Below are 15,611 nucleotides of genomic sequence, written 5' to 3'. Positions count from 1 at the left end.
AACTTCCAGTTTCTACTATGAAAATAGGGGAATTAAGCCCATTTGCCCTGCCGCTCAAAACCCCGAAGAATTACAGGTTGATTTACAAGTCCATTTTGCTCTTGAAAGATCCAAAACTTTCAAAACATTTTCTTACAAGTTTTGAACGTACCTTGAACAGAATCTTGCAAAGACTGCTTCCTCAGGGGTCAGGGCACGAGGTTCTTAGTTTGGCCCCTACCCCTATTGTAGGCTTAGTCCCTCCTTCCCCTTTCTTTTACAGTTTACTGTAACCACATGGTAGGAGTAATATGTTTTTGTAATAATTGATGTAAATGTGGGGGACCAATTAACAAGCATGGAGTCCATGATTTGACAATTTTTAGTACTGATAATTTTGATGTTTCAAGTAGACCATATCCTTTTGCTTTTTATGTGGATCTTGTTAGAGCCTCTTTCTTTTTAGTTCCTTTATTATTTTATTGTAAATAAAAAAGACTACCAAAACTTTGGAAAATAATACTAACTATGTACCCTGCTTATGGTTTCTGGTTTCTATTTCAATAGTTGGAAATTGGAATGAACTTCATTTGGTATTCATGATAATTTTTGGTACCTTTCCAGCAGGCGCAGAGAAAGGTCCTGATGTGAGTCTATGTGAGAAGATACTGCAAAACGCTGACATATTTCGAGATTGAAAGGAGAGTTGTCCCCACTGATAATCAACTGGGTAGGCGATTGCACCAATACAATTTCAATAACAGGTCACTTACCTCCTCTGCCCAATTGGAACCCACTTGTTTGTGAGTTGCTCCCAGCCTTCCCACATGCTCATCACTTCCCCTAAAATCTTGAAAACAGAAAAAGTAGTTGAATGTACCACAAAAATTTCTCCTTGGGAAGAAAAAAGGAGGTTTGTTTGCAGGAATGAACGATAAATCAATAATTATGAGGGTCGCAGTCAAGCGGAAGGTTTATAGACATAAAACCCGATGATCATGATCCTTTTACCGATGGGGTGGTTGGGACCTTAGATTTTAATGGTGGAAGAAGCAATGAACTGATTATTAACTATGGATGGGCCAACTTTGATAATTTTTTCTTCTTATATTTCATGTATGTATGGACCAATCTTATCGATATAATTGTTCTGTCCAGAATGCAGAGGTTTTAACTAAAGCTATTATTGCACTGAGATTTATTGAAAGCTGCAGTTTTTCGTGGGAGACGGACAATCTATGCCTTTATTTTGATGATATACATCTAACAAAAACAAATTACCCATGCCATGTATGTTTTTCTTTTCTTTTTAATAGACTGAGAGGTAGGGGACCAATCAGCTCTGAATATACACAACTGTAAGGTCATATAGCATGTCTAGCAAAAAGGGGGGAAAAGGAGTAAACCGTAGGGTCAAAGGCACAAAGAAGTAGCTCAAAATTTTAAATTCAACAAGACATGATAGAGGTAGACATGATTTTGTCGCGGCAGAGAACATGGAAGAGGGAAAACTAAAATAACTCTACTCGATCCACCCTTGTGTATTTCAAATGGTGAAAAAAAGAGCTATCCTTGTCTGAGTGTTGATAGCGATGTACTCGTACTCAGAACTTTGAAAATTTTATTGTTTCATTCCAAAAGTTTATGCATAAAAAATCTGGGCATGAATCATAAGTCAAGCTATATATGCTACCATGCCAAAATAAAGTCCAGGGCACATGTAGGTATTACTTCAATGGATTGTTTATTTATGTAAATCAACATATTTAAGCATTTCTGATACAGAGGATCCATTTTTAATACTGGTAGCCGCATGTAAAGTGTATGTTGCTTGACAATTAATCACTTAAAAATAGGCACTAGTAAGTTTTCTAAGTCATGAGATTGACAAGGGGGAATTTAGAAAGGCAAGTGATGAGCACAAACTGAAAACGTTTAATTACAAAGGAAGTTCTTATTAATACATCTACTTCTTTAGAAAGGCCCTTCTGCAAATGACCAGCAAAATGAAAGCAAGGCAGAAGAAGAGTAATGATTGTTACTATCATGAGATAGATATATGATATGAGCATCAGTCGCACAGGCTCAGGTCTTTTAAGCCCCTTTTTACTGAAAGGCACAGCCCAACCTTTTAAATAAATGAAGAAAGAAGGGGAAAGTCATACAATTCAGTGAGCAGTAAGCATGAGCCAAATTTATGATCACCAACCATGAGATGAGAAAGCAAAGATTGTAATTGAAAGAGATAGATTAGAATAGATAGGAGCAGGAGCAGGAGTAGGAGTAGGAGGAGTACATTGGATATACAAAGGGCAGGCGCGGACAAACAGGTAAGTTACAGCTAATCAGTTTTAAGTTATGTGCCTAATACGTGTGCCCTGTGTAGCCTCCTCCTTACCGTCACATCACCAGTGTAATGCTGTCATGGGAAAATGTTTGGCTTTGTAAAAAGTTCCGCGAATTCCCCACGCCTTTGCCCATTGGTTTGTTTCTCTTTATAAACCCAACCCAACCCAACCGCATCCAAACGATGAAGTCTTTAAACCCTTCCTACTGCATACGCATGATTCCATACATATAAATAGACAAATATGGCCAATCCTTCAACCAATGTGCCCCCAAAAGATCAGCCACCATCCACCCCAACTGTCCAAATCCCTGACCCTCCAGCCTCTCTTGTGCAGCCGCAAGACCAGTCGCCAAAACCTTCATCAGCGAGCCCACCAGACAACCCATTAGTGAGACTCGTTCATTCTCCAGGCAGGACGACATTGGGTCAACCGCAAGACCAATCGCCAAAATCTCCAAAACCCAGCACCGTGTCAACGCCAAGGCCTGTTCAATCTCCAGGCAGGTCTTCATCATCGGCGCTGCCTGGTTCCGGAAGGCATCCGACTTATCGGGGAATACGGAGCAGGAGCGGCAAATGGGTATCTGAAATACGCGAGCCGCGTAAAACGACGCGTATATGGCTTGGAACATATCCGACCCCTGAAATGGCAGCTACCGCGTATGATGTGGCTGCTATTGCCCTAAAAGGTCCCGACACGGATCTAAACTTTCCGGATATGATTCTTTCGTATCCAAAAGCGGCTTCCACATCCGCAAGCGATATTCGGGCTGCAGCTGCTAGTGCTGCCGCTTCCAGGCTACCCAAGCCAGATACTGGGTCATCAAAAGACTCAAAACAGGATCAGGGCGAGCCTGAAAATGAGGGTACCACGTCAGGTAGTTGCATGGAGTCTGGTTCCGGTCAGGAATTTATTGACGAGGAAGCGCTTCTAAACTTTCCAAATTTGTTGGTGAATATGGCAGAAGGAATGCTTATAAGCCCTCCCAGGATAAACTCACCACCCTCAGATGATTCACCGGAGGATTCAGATGTAGAAAGCCTATGGACTTACACTTAAAAGAGACTCAAAATTTACTATGAAAGTGATAGTATAAAGAAATGTAGAAGCATGTGATTGAGAAGAAGATGATGATCAAGGTATTGTCTTTTTTCTCTTTTCGCTTCCTCTTTTTCCTACCCCTTCTGTTTTTGATCTATCTGAGGGGTTAGATGCCCATGGCTGGGGGTGTTTTGAAGCTGATTAGGTTGGCTTGAAATCAATTTGCTGTGAGAGCGTGAAAATCTAGCCATAAAAAAGTTAGGTGCTTTTATCTGTTGCTTATCTTGTGGGCTGTATATTTCAGAGCTGTTTTTCTTAAGCTTGCTTTGGTAATTAAAACCAAGAGAGTCTTTGTTTTCCTTATGTTTTTCCCTGGTAGTTTTCAATAATATGAGTGTACCCCTCACCTTCCTGGTGTACTCATATTTTCTTCGTACGAGAGCTTCTCATCCTCAGAATTATAAGCGTTTCACCTTTTCTCTGGTCCTTCACCTACAGTGCCTACAAAAAGCCTATTTCTAAGCTAAAGTCATTGCGTCTTACTGACTTGACTTGACTGTTAACAATCATCTTTATATACTAATTTTCAATTTTTTGAAAGATTTCTGAAAATCATATGCATGTTCTTTTTGGTGGAGAGATATCTTACTCCCATTGCATTTTCAAGTCTGATAAAACACTGCGTCACTGCCTACTCAACTTTCAGTCGGTTCATGAATTTACTTTTCGACAAACAATTAGTTAATGGCAATTGTTAGCATTAAAGCAGGCAGGATTCTTTCTTCATTCTATTTAGGGTGATCATCATCAAAAGTTTAAACAGGCAAATTAATTTGGTAAAATATGCAACAAAATGACTTAGTGTTATTAATTTCAATCTCCTTAGTCCTTAGGATGAAGATACTAAACTAGGATATACGAGCTGCTAGTATATCTTAATTCTTATCGTAATGCTTAAAACTTGTGAGACACATGGATTTGATGCTCGATTCGATCATTACCTTTCAGTAAAGAAAAAGGATTGCATAATCTCAAAAAGTCGAAAATAAGATGCTTTATTGTGTTAACGGTATCAACTCTTTTTTTGCACATAGATTGTTATGTAGGAGGATGTTTGTTCAATTTGTTTGCTTAATTTGCAACTTTAATCCAGTCTCTTCTTTTGTTGATCGGCATATTGCTGCATTAATACATTTGTCAAAATGTTTGTTAAAAAAAAAAACCCCAAAATTATTGTGTTAAGCCTTCTTGCTGTTAATTTTTTGCCCAATGAAAGTCATGTGCCGAGATGAGTATTTTGTCTTTTGAACAAGACTTTAGACTTAACTCGGCATTTGATACTTCTTACCTTCAATGAATACAATTTACCTTGCAAAAGAAATTATGTTAAGCGCGACTACTAATACTCTTAAAAGAGTAATCTATTCTCGAATATAGTTCATTGATAGTTGCATCTTACAAATTGAGAGGAGACTTTATGTGTATTCCCATATCATGCTTTGTGCAAAGTAATGTATAATTATGCACAAATTAATACTAATATTGTAACAATTAGGGCTTAATCTAATGGTTATTATCATTTTCTAAGCAGTCAGTAAATTTTAAAATTCATATCCTCTTTTTTCGTTTAAATTTTTTTATACGCATAAAAGAAATAATTAATAACAATTAGTGTAGTATGAAATGCAACATTTTACGATTTAGGTGTTACGAATAAGATCGTAGACCTAAATATTGTGGTATACTAAAGTATTAAAGTAGTCCTTTGCCTGCAGTAAGTACAATTTAATTATCCACAACTGAGTCATATGAGAGTTAGATAGTATTTATGTGCAGAGTCCATGGTAGAGACGCTGGTTACACTTTGAAATCTAACGAGGCTCACTTTTGATACATGATATGTGCTGTACAGATATCAATGAGTGATAGTGTTATGATAATGTACATTACATATGTATAAACAAGAGAGAGGGACATTTGATCATAGAAATTATTTCATAAAATCTTATAGTTCAGCTTAACCATTCATTTGGTGCCGCTAGCGGCATCACTAAAACCTGTCTATTATATGTTGCGAGTAATATTATGACCAATCATAATGATTCTTTAGCTAGATAAAAGGCAAAATTTGTGGCGAAAGTCATGGAAAGAAATGTTGATCCCAAATGCTAAACCCCCGAAAGAGATAAACTTGTGATGCTTTTGAAGGTATTGTGTTCCATGGGATCACATGGGTCTTTTGCGGTTTGAATGAAGTTATAGTAATGCAGGAGACTGTTAAGACACATATTATATATATATATATATATATATGTTTTTTTACTTCATCCTTGGGTCCCAAAGTGGCAAGTCCTCATCCACAACATGAAAATGCATAATTAAGAACATTTTATAAGCACAGGAATATAGTAACAATATTCAATATCTTATCATAGTTAATTAACCCTTTCTAAATATAGATGAATAGTCTACAACACTATAACAAAGAGAAAGGGGATTTTTCTTTTCTACGACTTCGAAAGTGAAAAACAAGTAGATTTTGTCTGGGCGTAAGTCGGCAATGAAATTTGCTGTGTAGGTCAAACCGATTTGCCTCCTAAGTTTGAAAACAGAAAGTCGAAACAAAGGAAAGGGTAAGCTTAGTCACAGAAAGAGGCTCAAGTAAAAAGGTCGAAATAATTAAGGTATGAATAAGAACACGACCGACAAAATATGATCCCCTGGACCGGTAATATCAGAGACCCTATAATGTTTCAAAAGTTACGTTTTGTTCTTCAACGTCAATCTGGCAAAAAGTTACTATATATTCTATATATATTTAACAATTTATATTAACAAGCCTCCTGCAATCCATTCAAAAAACACAGTCATAGAAATTTGTGTGAAGTAGCTAACTAAATGATGATTGTAACTAAAAGTAATAATTATGTTAGAAATCTTTGGTCACGGAAAAGATATGACTATCAACTAAAATATATGTCAATCACAAAAGGGAGAAGAGAATTTAACTTAATCAGCAAGTTTTCCGATAGAGTTTGTCGCATTAACTTAATCATACCATTGATTATATGTTGAAGGGTTCTTTCACCTTCTCGATAATTTACTTTGGTACCTGGTGGGACATGCAATCCTGTAACATTAAACAAACTGGATAGGTGGGCCTGTCTATCATTGATGGTATGAATTTTTTACATTTTGGATTCAGGTAATTTTAGGTCGAAAAGCGACTGAACAACATTGTACTATGAGTCCTGTTTTTCTTTCCTCTTTTTTTTTTCCTCCCATTGCCTGTTTCCAGCTCTCAACTTTCATTTGTCTCTTAACAATTCCCCCTTCCCAGTATGACTATATTCTATTAAAATAGGGGCTACGCCAGAAAATTAAAGTTCAACTGCTCTGGTCTTGTTGGCCAACTTGCCCCAAAAAAGACCACCGAACGGGTGAGAGTTCTTACACCTTTTTGGGTTCTTTTCAGAAGTGTTTTTGAAGGAAAATATCTTTTAGAAAGTCAACATAGATTTTGAAACATGTAAACATTGGCAGGCCAAAATATCGTCTGCCTCCAAATGTCAAAAATTGTATCATCCTCCTCTCCACTTCGTTCAAGTCCAATCTTTCTCTTCTCTCCTCTACCCCGAAGCGTGTGAAAAGGATTATATATCTCCAAGTGTACAAAGACAAGCATTTTGCTTTACCAAGAATAAATTGCAATGTCGGCATGCTGACAAGAAACTAAGAATCTTAGATTCATTCCCCAATTCTTATTGTCAATATGATAAAGACATGAAAACACGTTAAGCATAATCTTACAAATGCATTGTATATATATATATATATATAAACATAATGCCAATAATAATATGATATTAATACGATTATTAAGAGATATCATAATTTTTCATTGCTGCATGCTAGTGCCACTGACCAAGTCGATGCCGGCCCTACTAAGAATGGAATTTTCGAGTACATGAGAAAACGAGAAGGAGCACAAGGGGAGGGGGGTCTTAGTTAAAGAAAGTGAGCTCTTAAGTTCAAAATTTTCAAAAAAGCTTAGCCAAGAATTCAAGTCAAACTACAGAATCATCTAAGATTCGGCCCCGCTCTCTTTTTCTTTTGCTCCATGTTTAATTTAGATCTGTATCTTCAATTTGTCGCTTTGCATCAAGAGATTAAAATGGTGGAGCCCTTCATAATGGAATGGTGAACCTAAATTGTGTAACCATATTTTAATATGTTTTTATACATTCTTTTTGGGAAATAGTCTTTATTTTATGAAGAAAAGATGAATTTGTGTTTCTCTAAAAGTGGATGAAAGATAATCATTGAAGATTACAATAATAATACTGTCGGTCCACATCCCAAATAAAAAACATATTTAAAGACATTTAAATGGCTATAATATTATTTAATTAACTGTGGTCTAGATTCAATCAACTTGATGGGTGGATGACTATTCCAAATCCGGCTTACAAATAGAAAATAGAGGAGGGAAGGAAGGATATCTTTGGAATATAGAAATAGTAAAAGAGATGTTATAGAAATATGATCATACACATATTAGGAAATCTGGGTTCTTTTCTAGAGAATGGAATCATTGGTTTTAACTTCTATCTTTTGCTAGAAGGGGAAACGATGTGTCTAGTGGGAATGAAACATGGTCTACCTCTCACCCCCTTTTACCTCACCCTACCCACCCATCACCTTCTCACTTTTCTCAGATTCTTTCCCAGCATAGCCAAGATTTTTTTTTTTTGGGTTATTGAGATTTAGACTAATTTGATCACCACCATGATGCTCGCAAACATTTGCATAAATTCTTCATATGTTATTCATTTATAAAATTTAATTGCTTTAAAAAACTTTTTAAAATTTGTTCCTTTTTTTTTTCTAACAACTTATTATTATTCATGTAAATCAATCTCCACAATGGTTTGGGATTTTGTACATTAAGTTGTTTTAGCTGGTTGTGGAGGGATAATTTTGTTTGGAGATTCCTTAGGGCCACTTTATATCTATTGGGGAGGAAGGTTAAATACTCAAATTAGGGTTAAAAATTTAGGCACTTTTTCAATTAAGGATCAAATATTTCAATTGTAACAATTAAGAGTCAAAAGTTCTTGATTCTTTATAATTAAAGGCTAAGTTGATAGGTGGATGGAACGTATGACATGACAAATTACGTGAGCTGATAACATGGTAACTTTGAAAAATATAGTGTTACACGTCATATTCTAAAATTTAATTGTTATACACTATATTGGAAATAATTATTACATGTTATGTTGAAATTTTAATTGTTACATGTCATGTTGAAATTTTAATTGTTACATATCATGTTGAAAATTTAATTATTACACGTTATGTTAAAAATTTAGTTATTACATGTCATGTTAAAAAATATAGTTGTTACACGTTATATTGAAAAATTTAATTGTTACATACCATGATAAAAAAGTTATTATACGCCACGCCATAATTTGAACTGTTTTAACTTGATAGAAAAACCTTTCTGACAAAACTACTCTACCTGTATCTGGTTTAGCAAATGACGATAAGAACCCACAAATAGACGATGCCTAATAAGTTCACAACGATAGATACCCAGTTGGTCAATGAGACAACGAAGAAGGGAAACAATTGGAGAGGAAAAAAGGCAAAGTGTGGGTAATTTGGATTGATGGTGGAAAAATTAAAATAATGAAAAATTTTAACCGATGAGAGTAACCAAATAGAGGAAAACAAAGTCGTTTTTGCATAGACAAAATGGCGTCGTTTGCTAAAAATCTAATTCACTTGCCAAGTAGAGATAAAAATTCAAATCAATGTTCACGTCATACACATGTCCTACACAAGCTAGACATCTCTCACCTTAATTCTTAATTGTAAAAAGCTGAAACTGTTTGACTCTTAATTATTACAATTAAAATGTTTGGTCCTAAATTAATAAAAATCTAAAAATTTTGGTCTCAAATTGAACATTTAGTCCAGAAGTGTAATTTGATCCTTGACACAATTGGGATAGGTTGTTTTTATATTCATTTATGCAGATTAGCGTTGTAGGGGATGCTTTGCCCTCAGTGTGCTACTTTGCTCCAATATCGATTTATGATAGTTTTTTGTAATCATTTAAGGTCATGAAATATATTTTTATACTTGTCAAAAAAATTTAAAAAAAAAAACTAAATTATTTGACATCAATTGGATCAGGACTTTGGAGTCATGAACTATGAAATATTTGCCTCAAAGGATGCATGCTGATGTAAACTGAATGCAACCTTATGTTTGCCTTTATCCAATTCATCTATTGATCACTAATGAAATTTTTCTTGAAACGAAAACTTATAGGATGAAGAAATTTGAACTTCAAACTTCTTTAAAGGCAATGAATAACTAAATTCTTGTCTTTGGCTACGTACGAATGAATATATAGTTACTTTTATTTAGAGTTGTAAACAATGTGAATTTTTTAAAATAAACATAGGGGCAAAAGAGGACTAATAATTACCCACATTCTCGAAGAGATTTCGACGTTCTCATTTTTATGGAAGACATATATGTATTTAATAATTATCATGTTCATTAATTAACATATAATATAATGACAAAGGAGAACCACTCTAAGTACATATTATGGGTCACGATATGTAACTTTTTTTTTCAATAAATTGTAAACCAACCTGATCAAACCCAACAAATTAATGTCCTTAAATTCGAAGTTTTTATTTTACCTATACATGGTTATTGCAGGCCACTGAGTTAATTTGTTTTAGTAAAATGTTAAAGAGTGTTTATAGGTACTTATTAAGATGATGTTTATAAAAAAAAATTCTTATAATTAATGTATTATCTATTTTTGAATTTGGTAAAAATAAAGCATTAAATAAAAATATTTCTTAAAAGAAAATTTTAACTAACCTTAAACACCCATTAATCAAACCCTCTGTTTTAATGACTTAAGTACCCCTTAACTAAGGTTGGAGAAGGAAATTAGGACGAGAGTTTAAGGACACTTCCAATCCATTTCCCTACATTTTAAGGGATTTATCCTCGTCTTGACAATTAAAATAATAAAAAAAGAATCAATGATTACTGCCCGATACAAAAATTTGCATGATCGAGGTATCAAGTAGGTGTTCATTAGTCAAGGTTATATTAATAATGTCAGTTTAGCTATTCAAAGGCTTAATGAAAAAAGAAAAGATGTTGGAACGACATTGGCCTTCATCTCTCAAATCCAGCCCCACTCAATAGTCCTAATATCTATGCATATTATTATAATTATTAGTTTTTGTAAAGTTTTACAATATCAATAAAATAAAATAAATTGTCATGTCAGGTCGAGTGGGGTAGCACTTAATGCTCATAAAATTTATCAGATTTGAAATATAATCGCCTAAATATTATGTGGGCCTCTGCTCTTGAATTACCTTAGTATTTAAGTTATCAAATATTGGTGTAAATTGATAGACCCTATCCATGGACCAAGGGCTGCAAGCAGAGCCCCCCTTCTCAAGCCTAACACGGGCAAGGACCTATAAGTGTGGTCCAGCCCAATTCAAGTTATTACATTATTTATTATGTATTTATAAATAATTTAAATTAATTAAAAATTTAAAAATATTACATTTTATCAATATAATGAATTTTGCCATTTAAAAAGTCTGTGTTTGTAAATAAGTGTATGCAATTTCATCAAAAGACCCAACTGATGAACACTTGCAAATTCTACTCATTTTGTCAAACTAAAAAATAGATTGTATGAAAATATATAACATGGTTTAATGTATGTTTACACAAAAAATATATGTGAGGTTAAGTTTTAATATAGTGTCTCCTGTGAAATTAAAACGTTACTTGGCCTGGTAGTTTGTTAAGTACTTGTAGGCCTAAATCCTAATGAAATGCAAAATCCAGTCATTGAATTTGAGGATATGGGTCTAACCCCATCCCTACTTATCTATTTTTGGAACCAAAAAGAAAAAAGTTAATCTAAGGATTAAATCATTTTGGTACAAAACCTTCCTTGACCAGGTCACCAGAGCTTTTATTCTTCTGAAATTAATATCCAAATGCCCGAATTATCCGTTTTGTCCAGGTCAACATCCAGGACAGCATCGAGGAAAGAAAGGCAAAGTCACCACCCCCCCCCCCCCATCAGAAAAAGCCATCTCTACTTTCCGGATAAGGTAAATGTCGTGTCCATTTGCAATAGACTGATAGTTTATAAAATCAATTTCAGGCTCGTGCTCCTATTCGAATCAGTCTCCAGGTGGCCTCCAGCAGCAAGCCAGCCACTTGGGGGCGCTTGGGTTTGCCACGAAAATAACATTTCCAAGAGATTAAAAATTGAAGACAAGGACAAAGAACAAGTCTCGGCACACGGAATTAGCTGGGAAATCCGAAATTCCATTGTATTCGTACTACTACGGATTGATTTTCTGGGTGACGTGGACTGTCTCACTTTCGTCACCAACATCCTTTTACAGTTCCATGATCCACTGTAATTAAAGTGGGAAACAAAATCCAAATTGAAAATAAAGAGCCGAATCTTCGTGGCCCCAGAAAGGGAGAGAAGACTAGGCGCCTAGAGGGGAGGGTTTGGTCCACGTGGTCCACGCGCTGTTACGCGGCAAAAAACTACTAGCTCAAGGCCTCAAACACACCACCGCCCTTTGTGTGATTTTGTCCAATAGTGGAAAATGGCAGTTGGAAAGGATTTAACTGTCAACCGTGTGTTGGAAAGCGTGTGACGTCACTCTGGAAAGGGTTCCTTTGCGTCGTTCCACTACTGCTTACCAACTTGCCACCTCATTCTTTCCACCATCTGTTCCCCATGCTCCGTTAAGTTTCCATGAAACTGTCCAACAATATCTTTCCTAAAACTTTATTTGATTAAGATTTAAATATATCCACCCTTTTTTAAAAAACAAATTGCACCTAAAAAAATTATCCATGGTTTGATGATTTTTAAATCTTTTTTTATTCAGTATAACTTCTATAAATTATTAAGACATGTCTAATTTTAATTAAAAATTTTAAACTACTATTATGATTTTGCTTAAACCAAATATTAATTATTAATTTTTAGGCAATATACTTGAGTACTTTCAAATTTTGAGATTAAATAACAAATATTTTACAAATAAGAAAAGTTGTTGTAATTAAACTTAACAATTTTTATTCGCATATTTTAATTGTATCATTCAATATAAATTTTAAAAAATAATAGTATCTTTTAAAATAAAAAATTAATAATTATATAAGTAAATACTAGTATAACACGATCAATTTAAATGAGTAAAGGTCATAAAAATTTATATAAATATGTATTTTTTTTGGAAACTATATAAATATATGTATTTTATATTTTTTTAAAAGCATATGGATATGTTTATTAAATATGTAATAGTACATGTCATACTTAACATATTTATTAAAAGACTCGTTTAAATTTTATATGATACTATACGATTGATAACTCATTTAAATATTAACCAATTAACATGATAACACAATTATATTAAAATATTTTTTATTAATAATTTAATTTTAACATATATATGGACAAAATATAAATTTGTTATTCAAAATTAAAACTAAAAATTGTTAAACAATAATAACAGAATAATAATATCCATCAAGCATCAACATCAACATAAGTATAATATAATCCAACATCAACATAAGAAAACCATAATAAAATTCAAAGAATATCCATAGTCCATCAATATAATAAAACACCAAAAGCTAAAATTGAAGGCTCTTTTGCCACTGTAACATCATTTGTATACCACAAAACCTATTTGTAAAATAAAAATAATTTATTAATATCATTTGATAAAATGCATATGAGTTATTTATATAAATCACAATGGGTAAACGATCGACATGTTAAATCAATTAACTAAATAAGTAAACAAATTATACGAATCGATATAGTAACATGATTAAAACAAATTTAACAGGTCTTAAATGAGTTAATTAAGGAAGTTTGACATGAAATTAATGTGTCGATAAAGTTGATACGCGAACCTAACTACTCTAAATCCAAATCAACTTAATTTCATATGTCATATACAAAATCGTTAAGTCTAATTATCATTTGTGATACAATAACTAAGATGAGGTCAAGGTGAATTCAAATAATAGGTTGGTTGTGTTAAAAAGGTTTGACATTCCTTTTGTATACAAATCTTAACAATTCATGATTGACATAGTCTACACTTGAAGTTATGATAATTTGTAACTTGAACAACATTTAACAAAAAAAAAGTTTGCTTGCATGTTGAAGAAGTTTTAGCAAATGCTCAAAGACCATGTGCTTACCATTAAGTACATGCATATATACTTTATTCTGTTCTCATTGACAAAAATAAATTCAATTTATTTACTGAATAAATGGAAAACAGACAAACTCAATTTTAACTTACTATCCGGATTTACATGCTATATATTTTGATTACAAATTTTGTTAATTAGGAATCATATTCATATAACAAAATATTTGTGAACATGTTATAATTTAAGAAGACAAAAAAAATAATATACTATATACCTACAGAAAAAAGTCCCTCAAACTCAAACATTTGTATGAATTGAAGTATTAAAAGATCAAACTTTTACGAAGTCGAGGGTCGCAGGGGAAGGAAATCGGGCGAGTAAATTGTCTACTCAAAATCCAACAGATAATACTGAAGCTGACCCCTTTGACTCCGACAGGTACAGGTACAGATACATTCTCTCAACATTAAAAATCGAAAACCCGACTAGTCAAATATCCTACGTGTCGTCCCCTAGTTGTGAAAAACAGACAGCTGGCTACGAAACCTAGACCTACTCTTTTAGAATCCTTCTTATCGCGAAAACTATGTTCAAAGCGTGGATCCCCACCCCCCCCCCCTACCCCACAAGCCACAGCCTGGATCCTCTTCACTTTCCGTGTCCGCCTCCCTTTTTTTGTTCTGTAAAGAAGGTCAATTTCTAGACCATCCGGAGAACTACATTTATATAACACGCCATTTCACACTTCTAAATTCTAATTCACTCAATCAGTGAAGCAAAGCTCATCAGTTTCTTAGTACTTACAAATTCTCAAGTCCAAAAAGCTAATCATTTCCTATAACTTAAGAAGCTTTTGTTTACCTTTGCTCAGCTGAAAGTTCACTTTCAAACTTCACTTCAAATACTCACAGTCAAACGTTGCTCAACTAGAAGTTCCAAGTGTTACTACTGTTTTATTCCTCATTTCAGAAATGGATTTTTTTGCTCAGGATTATGAGATGCTGGATTCTGGGTCCGTTTCCTCGCCGATTTCCGATAGTGGAAGTGTGAATGGTCGACCGGCGAATTTCTCCGATGAGGATGTGATGCTAGCTTCGAGTTATCCGAAGAAGAGAGCAGGGAGGAAGAAGTTCCGGGAGACTCGGCACCCTGTGTACCGTGGAGTTCGCCGGAGGAACTCCGGGAAGTGGGTTTGTGAAGTGAGGGAGCCAAACAAGAAATCGAGGATTTGGCTGGGGACTTTTCCCACTGCGGAGATGGCGGCGCGCGCACACGACGTGGCGGCGATAGCCCTGAGGGGAAGGTCGGCTTGTCTGAACTTTGCGGACTCCGCTTGGAGGCTTCCAGTTCCGGCTTCTAGGGATCCTAAGGATATTCAGAAGGCGGCGGCAGAGGCGGCGGAGGCATTTCGATCGGCTGAGCATTCGGATGGGAACTCTGGATATGATGCAAAGAGAGCAGAAAACACGGAGGCGGAGAAGATGACAGAATCTGAAAATGGGTTTTATTTGGACGAGGAGGCGATATTTGGGACACCGAGGTTTTTGGCAAACATGGCGGCAGGGATGTTGCTGTCACCTCCTCGTTGTGGGTATAATGGGGATGAAGAAGAATACGATGCTGCTGATGATTATGTACCCCTATGGAGTCATTCCATTTAAAATTACTTCAATTTAAGTATACAGGCATGAGTTATACAGCGTGCCTTGGCTGATGGTTGGTTGCACCAATTGTTTCCGTACTCGAAATTTTTGGGGCTAGTACGGATGATGTATATTTGTAGTTCTCTTAAAATTCTCCTACAAGGTAAGCACACACGAGCGCTCTAGCTTGTAAGTTGTATCACACTGATTCGAAAGATTTTTCATTGACAATGGTCTTAGGTATTTGGTTGACTTGATCGATTCAATGAGAATGCAAGGGTATACTAATATAGGGGCAGTTTGGTTATCCAACATT

At 34.8% G+C, this 15,611-nt stretch overlaps 2 protein-coding genes across 2 annotated transcripts; both read left to right on the top strand.

The window, feature by feature from the left end:
* On the top strand, positions 2,498-3,777 carry LOC18605492 (ethylene-responsive transcription factor ERF027). The gene has a single exon (XM_018117547.1). It carries the CDS (start codon positions 2,571-2,573, stop codon positions 3,387-3,389), a length of 819 nt encoding a protein of 272 aa, XP_017973036.1. The 5' UTR covers positions 2,498-2,570; the 3' UTR covers positions 3,390-3,777.
* Positions 14,399-15,602, top strand: LOC108661363 (dehydration-responsive element-binding protein 1D-like). The gene has a single exon (XM_018117563.1). The coding sequence runs from the start codon at positions 14,624-14,626 to the stop codon at positions 15,311-15,313; it is 690 nt and encodes a 229-aa protein (XP_017973052.1). The 5' UTR covers positions 14,399-14,623; the 3' UTR covers positions 15,314-15,602.

Source organism: Theobroma cacao, chromosome 3 (genome assembly GCF_000208745.1).
Source record: "Theobroma cacao cultivar B97-61/B2 chromosome 3, Criollo_cocoa_genome_V2, whole genome shotgun sequence".
Classification (NCBI taxonomy): domain Eukaryota; kingdom Viridiplantae; phylum Streptophyta; class Magnoliopsida; order Malvales; family Malvaceae; genus Theobroma; species Theobroma cacao.
The sequence above is the reverse complement of the archived record's forward strand: the minus strand, read 5'-3'. Positions and strand labels throughout refer to the sequence as shown.